This window comes from Ipomoea triloba, chromosome 1 (assembly GCF_003576645.1).
Source record: "Ipomoea triloba cultivar NCNSP0323 chromosome 1, ASM357664v1".
In the NCBI taxonomy this organism is placed as follows: domain Eukaryota; kingdom Viridiplantae; phylum Streptophyta; class Magnoliopsida; order Solanales; family Convolvulaceae; genus Ipomoea; species Ipomoea triloba.
The window spans coordinates 26,298,434-26,306,557 of record NC_044916.1 but is presented as its reverse complement, the minus strand read 5'-3'; the positions used below and the strand labels follow the sequence as shown (position 1 = coordinate 26,306,557).

Below are 8,124 nucleotides of genomic sequence, written 5' to 3'. Positions count from 1 at the left end.
TTCTCTGACGATATTTTCTTAGGGATTTCCACAATTGTATCACGGACATTTATAAAAGGAAAGGTAAACACCTTTCTAATTCTTGAACGGTTAACAACTCAATCTATCTTTAGGCCAATTGTCCACCTAATAGAAGTGCCTACAATCCAACTATGAGGTCAACGGGACAGGGAATGGGGTCCCCGTTCCTGTCCCCAAAATTCTTCCTTATTCTCCGTCCTTGCCTCGTTCTCGCCTTGTTCTCCGGCGGGGACCCCGCAGAGATTTTTTGGGAACGGAGAATCTCTGCGAGAATTTTTTGAATTATGTCAATTTAAAAAAAAATTAAAAAAGTTTAAGTCTCGAATCTTTAAACAAAGTCCAAATTTAAAATACTAGATTAATAAAGAACTAGGCAACTATTGATTATAAACTATAAACCATAAAGTATAAACTTATTGTGCTTAGTTTATTTATTGACATTACTTTCGCTTTAACAACTTGATCTCCCAATTTAGTAATGACCAACTCATACCATTGCACAAACCAAGATCAGTATGGTCAATGTTACGCAAAAGCATAAATGGAGATCCAACTTGCAAGCTAAGACAATGATTTGGAATACTTGAGTATCTCAAAGTGCTGAGAAATTCCATGGTATGTAAACAAAAAAACAAACCGCCGCCATCAACCACAACATCACCAAGAATTATGTCATAGACATGTTGTTGTTCAACTGTCAATTCTCTAACCGAATTATCATGTTCAACTTTAAGAACATCACAATCATATGACAATTCCTCGTACAATAATTGATTTCCATGCGAAGCTAAGCAACTAGTGGGCATAAAAGAAACGCAAGCTAGACAAACTATTTCCCCATGCACTTAGAAGCTTTTCAATTTCTAGCTAAACATAATTAGCCTTTTCATTATCGGTTAGCATTAATCCTAAAAATAAAAAGGAAAAAAAAAATCAAAATGATACTTACATACATCTCATAATCCAACATAGCATAATCAAGTAAACAAATTCTATAGATTTACGAATTGTTAAAAATTTTCTTGTACATAACATATGTCATTGAAGAAAAGTACTCTACATTTTGGCCTAAAATAAAAATTTAAGACCCTTAGGGTTACTAGATAGAGCCACATACCGTTGTCTATATATGTACAAAAACGTGTTGTGGTCCAGTGGCATCAAACCCTTCCCTTTATACGGGAGGTAGTGGGTTCGAGTTCGAGCCTCAGTGGAGGCAATACTGACTCCTGTGCTTCAATAGGTTGAGAAAGTTGAGAAAGTAGTTATGAACAGATACTGCATTCTAATATAGTTAGTAGTATTCAACAAAAAAAAAAAATCCAAGAATCAAAAGACTTTAACCTTGAATTGTCTCCTTTGGAACTCAAATCATAACCGAGGGTAAAGACTTATTCTAATAGAGTTAGTAGTATTCAACAAAAAAAATAAAATCCAAGAATAAAAAAACTTTAACCTTGAATTGTCTCCTTTGGAAATCAAATGATAACCGAGGGTCTGATGATGTTAATCTCATGATACCCTAATTTACTAATTATAAACCAATCTCATGTCATTACACAAACCCAAAAAAGCCTGATTGGAGACCCCAAATTTAAAGCAAGAGAATGATTTGGAATCTCGGAGCATTTTAACCCATTCAAAAACTATAAATATGCAATTGGACAATGTAGCATTTTAACCCATTCAAAAACTATAAATATGCAATTGGACAATGTAGCATTTTAACCCATTCAAAAACTATAAATATGCAATTGGACAATGTATAAATCATAATCCGTGTGACAAACATAATCAGAGCTGACATACATCATACCCTCAGTTGAATTTGAGCTACTCATATACTCATTTATTTCATCAAGTACATCCAATGTTGGTGTTAAAATAGCACGGTCATATAAATATTTCAAATCACAAGTACCATAAGAAAACATATGGTGAGACAGGTACGACTAATGATTGTTTTGCAAATATAAAAATACCTAATATTTAAATCCAATCCATTGCAATAATATGTACTATTACAATATTAAAATCTAGCTCAATATATTTTCAAAAAAAATAAAAATCTAGCTCAATATAAACTATGACCCAAAATCGGTCTAACTCAATTAACCCTAACCCAACAACCTATCCTATAAATGCTACAACTCACCCGTATGAAACTCTAGATACCCATTATTCAATTGTTCCGTAGCTTATCGCGTATCCCTTCTGTCTCCTCCTTCATATTTTTGTAATGTCCAAAAATGCTAAATTAAATATACATCATATGTTTTTACATTCATTTTATAGTAGGTTAATAATATTATTTCTATATATTAATAAAAACAAAGCTTAATGTATATAAATGTTATACTAAAGTAGTAAAGTAATGACTTGATGTATCTATAGATTTATTTTAAAATATAAAATAAAAAAATATCAATATGGATGTCATTTAAAAAATCTTAATTACAGCTTTTTAATGATATATTTTTTATATATTAATTTTATTTGTACAAAAGATAAAATTGAAAAATAAACTCGAGTGGAAAAAAATGAAATGAACCAAAATAGGAATTATTAGGTAAACGTATAATTTCACTGGTCAAAGTACATTCAATTTTAATATTTAATTTGATATTTTTATATCTAGAAGGTAATTTTGAGAGAAAAAATGGAAGAAATTTATTAGGCAAAAAATCTTTGACTTTTACTATTCATCTGGGCGGGAATTTGAGAGCCAAAAACATTTGACTTTTTAATCTATATATATAGAGGGTAGGATAGGATAATTTGAACCACTCCATCTTGTCCAGCCTTTTCTTCTTGGGAGCCATGGAAATCGTCGGTGTTCTTCCTCCTGTTGCTACAACAGGACTCCGTCCACCGGACCACCGCTCCGACCTCCATCCCGGCAGACTGCCTCACTGTGATTGTTTATTTATTTATTTATTTCAAGAGCTATATCCTCCTAGATGCGGTATGCTTGAGAATTTATCTTCTTCTAATTTCTGACATAACTCTTCTTCAATTTTCCAATGCTTTGCCATTAATCGTTCTGATTCAATTCTCTTGATGCAGGAAGTTAATGCAAAACTTTCAGACTTTGGCAACCTTGGTACAGAGATTTCCAGTGCAGATGATATATATGTGCGAGGAACAAGCATAGACTACAACTTTAATTTGCAGGCAGATCAGGCGCCCTGTGAGGCATAACAAACCCCGTCTGTGTTGTCAGCTGCAATGTTCCGTCTCATCACTGCAAAGATTTTAATTATAATCATATGTTTTTCAATATTATATAAGAAATTTCTACAATCTTTTACTTCTCATTGACAAGAAATTATATCAAATCATTGTGACCTTTTAGTCATAATTTTGTCATGAAATAAGGATTTTTAGGTTGAGTGTATTATCTTAACGGAAAAGTTCAATTCCAAAATGGTTAAAGACATTTTTGTTTTTCTTGCTAGAACTTCACTGCACCTGCACCTCCACACATTTCTTATATGCTTTTTCAAATTTGTGTGGGGGTGCAAGTGCAGGGAGGAAAGTTCTAGCAAGAAAAACAAGAGTGTTTTTGACCATTTTTCTAGTCAGGGCCATACATTCAGCCTAAAAACTCTTATTTTGTGACAAAATTATGGTTAAAAGGCCGTAGTGCTTTGGTAATAATTTCTTGTCAATAGAAATTTCTTTTTTAATTTTGATTACAATCATGTGTCTTTCAATATTTTTGTAGTATATACCAATGGATGTTATTGAAAACTTCAATATTGCATGTCCAGTTAATGTTTTAATTATTATGATTTATATTATATTTATTGATTTTTTTTTGAAAGTTCAAATTATGTTAATTTAATATAGTTATGGGGAGTTTTAATAATTAGTGAATTTATTATATGAAGTTTGGAGAGGAATTCTTGAACAATTATGTTTGCTTCATCATCCTTGAGTGCTTCAAGGTTAAACACCAATATGTTCTAAAACCCACAATTTTGTAAACATGTTTTACTGGAATTTTTGTCAGTAAGTCATTACAAGTTGGGCAAGATTATGTTTCACTTGGGATATAATTATGAGTGTGTTGTATTGTGTTTGAAGTTTTTAGTTCTGCATCTGTTACCTCATTAAGTAGACAGTAGGTGTTAGTTTATTCACTTTTAGTTTTTTTTTTCAGTTTATTAATATTAAGCATACATCTTAATAATGTTAATTAGAAAAGTGAAATCTTTTAGACATTCATCCTTAATTTTTCTACTTGTGCTACAAAATAGAAAGGAACATTTACAATTAAAAGAGATATAAAAAGTTGTGAACTTGAAGATATAAAACAATAAATATTACTACGTATAACTTACCGCTTTTGAAGCAGTATAGAACCTACAGAAATCTTAGCAACATAATAAAAAGTGTCTCAACAAATGTATTTGTCCAATTGTTTGTCACCTGTCTTGTGTAAGTAGTCACTAAAATCATTCATAAAGTGTCCTTGCAAGTTTTAGACCAATTTTTTTACCATGCACAACTAGGGATGACAATGGGTTGGGTGTGGATTAGAGAGGGCTACATCCACCACCCGACCCACTTTACATTTTCTCCACCCACCCCCACTTCCAAGTTCCAACCCATATCGGGTGGACTTTTTCAAAACCCACCCCCACCTCATCGGGTGCGGATGCCCACTGCGGGTACCCATCACTTATCAACTTATTATTATTTTTAAAAATAATATTTAAATTACTTACACATAATAAAATAATAAAATTCATTAGTTATACCAAAAGATAGTAAAATGTAGTTTAGATGTAAAAATAGTAAAATGCTACCCATTGAAAATTTTATAATTAACCATATACTAGTACTACTAATTTTACTATTATATATACATACACAGATGGTGGGTCGGGTGGGGTTCTAGGCGGGTATTGTACATATAATCCGAATTCAACCCGACCCACCGCAAGTTTATTTTTTTTAAGACCCACCCTTAACCCACCACCCACTACACAATACCACGGGAACCATCCTTTTTGTCACTCGTCTCCCGCCGGTCTCCCTCTCTGGCGACTAACCTTGGGAAAGTTCATGCTCTCAAGTCTCAATAATCCACGGATTGATATTGCTGTAACAATCCCTATATTTTAAACTTTTAGTATATTTTTCTCTGCCACCGAGTCGCCGCTGCAGCTCTTGGCCTCCTGCAGGCGAGCAAGCTCCACCATCCGCCGGTCAGCCATAGCCACCTGCTGCCGCTCCACCATCTCCTCCTTTGTCTTGATCATAGGCAACAACGAACAAAGGTGCCATTTCGTTGGCAACGATGAATAGCAGATTACACTGAATGTATGTATGTCGTTATTTTCACTGCATTATGGTTGTATTGAACTATTGCAATGTTCATACCTATTTATAGATGAGCATGGTAACGTTAAGGAAACCAAACTGACACTACGATAATAATGAATGTAATGGAAAACGAAGAGCCGTCTGTTTTCAATTCACAACAAATTACAATATACACCATTTAATAAACAAAACTCTAGAACAAAGAGATGTCTACCTTGAATAACAACTCTTCGCATACCCTTATGGTAAACATAATAGTTTTTCCTATATTGTTGGACACGAGCTATCCTACAACGCAACGGCGTCGTTTTTCCACAGTCTTGGGCGGAAATTTACTTTCCACGATTTTGCTTTATTATTGTTAAGATTACATTTTTATGTTGAATTATTAGTATTATTAAAAATAAAAAAAATGTTAAAATAACAAATAATAACAACAACAACAATAATAATAATAATAACAAACTTAGTTTAAAATTTATATCTAAAATTAAAAGTAATTTAAGAATAATTCAATAAATAAAATAATATATTAATGTCTTTTCAAGTTGTTTGATATGTTACCCGCTAACAATAAACATATCATTTATCAAACATTTTCTTTCAAATTGTAAGTACTATTAGCTGGCCAAAACAATTGATACTATCAATTATAAATTAATTGTCGCAAAGAAAAATGAGAGATGTTGGTATCCCGCATTACTAATTTTACTTACAATGGAGCATGGACTTCTTTATAAAATGAGATTTCATGCTCCCATTTGCATAGTGCAAATCATGTTTTTTTTTTTAATAAATTAAAATAATATTCACTCGAAGAAGGTCACAATCAAGTTAGTCAAATTATTAATTTGATAATCACAATATTACATATTTGATTCCCGACTATAATTTTTTATCTTGTTTTCGTTGAAAAATACAGAATTGGTATCCACGTCATTCCAATTGTTTCAATTGAAACAAATTAGAATTCTCAATTCTCTATAACGTCTAAACGATAAAATATTTTCAAGAACAATCGCATCAAAATGATTATTTTTTCTAGCTCAAATTATTCTTTATTTTCGGTATTGTTGATTAGTTTTATTTTTACTCTTATGAACCAACGAAATACCTATGGTTTGATACATAAGAAATTGTGCATTGACGAGTTATCTATTCGCCTCTAAAATGGAATATCGGAATATAAGGCAAAAACTTGTGTGAGACCGTCTCACCGAGAGTCGGGTCTGATCGGGTCAAGATGTAAATGTAACACTTATACGCACAAATGTATGCTTATATGTTCAAATGTAATACTAATCAGAAATAAAAAATTTGTTACTTATAAAGGATAAATACAATACTTTTACATCCGTCTCACGAATAAGGATCCGTGAGACGGTCTCACACAAGTGTAAACTTATATGGTCGATTCATGTATTAGGTGCTCAAAAATCAAAATTTGAACGTTCCATGTGGAGAAGCGAGAATCGTAGTGTAGCTCCACCGCTGCGCCGCCGCTAAATTGGCGGGAAATCCCTTTTTTTCTCTCTCGGTACTCTACAAAAGTACAAAATCCCCGTCACTCTCTCGATGCTGAGAACCCTAACAATCTCAAGCTGTTCCCCGATTGGTCTGAACCCTAGTCTATTGCCCCTAATACTCTCCTTCTCTTCCTCCTCAATGGCTACGCCGGCGAAAGTCGTGGCAGAATATGCCAAGTCCAGCAAGTCGTCCTGCAAGAAATGCTCGAAGGCGATCGCAGCGAGCTCTCTCCGGCTGGGGCTGGTAAGTAAAGCCCCGCAAGGGTTCAGTATGACCAAGTGGCATCACATGGAATGCTTTCCCTTGAGCTCCGACCTCATTCCCTCTGCCAATGCCATCTCCGGATTCTCGTCTCTTAAGGTATAAACTAAAATATACTCCGAACTATGCATATATGCATCTATGGACTAGGTTTCGTGATTAATTTTAGAATCGTTTTATAAATATTCTATTGCAATATTCGTCAATCAACAAATAGTTAATTTGTCATTTCTTTTACCTTTTACAGAGCAGTGATCAAGAGGATTTGGCGAAATTTATTAGTGAAGCTACTGTGGATGAACAGGAAGTATGTTTTAATTATTTCTGGGATCATTTTATCAGATGACATATTTCTTTCCAAGAGAAATCGCACTATGTATGAATTTCTTGACATAGAAAGGAACAACAAAATTCCTTGCCTGTTCTTCAAAAAATCATTAGCAACCTTCAGTAAATTTCAGCATGATTGCATAAACTAAATAAAATTGAGGGTTTTTACTTTAAAAATTGCTAATAGATAACATACAACTCTGCTACAAGAACAGTGTTATGAAGGGAGTATAAAAAACAACCCACATGTCTGCGGAAGTGTTCTGAGTTTATTGTTAAGAATGCAATTGGTCCCTGTACTATTTCATGATGTTCATTTTAGTCCTGTTATCTTTAATTTGGTGAATTTAATCCTTATGTGTTAAAAAGGTAACAATTAACAACAATTGCAAACTTCAATTGGTGGTGTAGCTCCTCTTTTTTTTTTAAATATTTTTTTAATGAGAAATGACATGGATTATACAAGTAAAAGATTGCTAACATGTCAAATTATCATGTTAGTGACACATAAGCAGGTGTAACTGCTGGAATTATTGGAATTTTCAATTGTCATCAAATTAATGACAACTCAGTAGTACAGGGATCAGTTGCAAACTTAAACCACTATACGATTAACTTAGAACAAATGTTTAACTTGGGGGGGGGGGGGAT

The 8,124-nt window shown here is 33.1% G+C and overlaps 1 protein-coding gene and 1 long non-coding RNA gene across 5 annotated transcripts in view; both read left to right on the top strand.

The window, feature by feature from the left end:
• Positions 1-2,823: 2,823 nt before the first annotated feature.
• On the top strand, positions 2,824-3,647 carry LOC116000348. The gene is made up of 2 exons (XR_004094169.1): positions 2,824-2,986; positions 3,088-3,647. It is a non-coding gene; the product is annotated as an uncharacterized LOC116000348 (long non-coding RNA).
• Positions 3,648-6,804: 3,157 nt separating this feature from the next.
• LOC116024266 (polynucleotide 3'-phosphatase ZDP) overlaps positions 6,805-8,124 on the top strand; it is a 6,565-nt gene continuing 5,245 nt past the window's right edge. For all 4 annotated transcript variants that reach the window (XM_031265181.1, XM_031265175.1, XM_031265167.1 and 1 more), the window contains exons 1-2: positions 6,805-7,242; positions 7,391-7,450. In XM_031265181.1, coding sequence (XP_031121041.1) covers positions 6,931-7,242; positions 7,391-7,450 — 372 coding nt within the window. In that variant the 5' untranslated portion in view covers positions 6,805-6,930. The remainder of the gene's footprint in view (positions 7,243-7,390; positions 7,451-8,124) is intronic.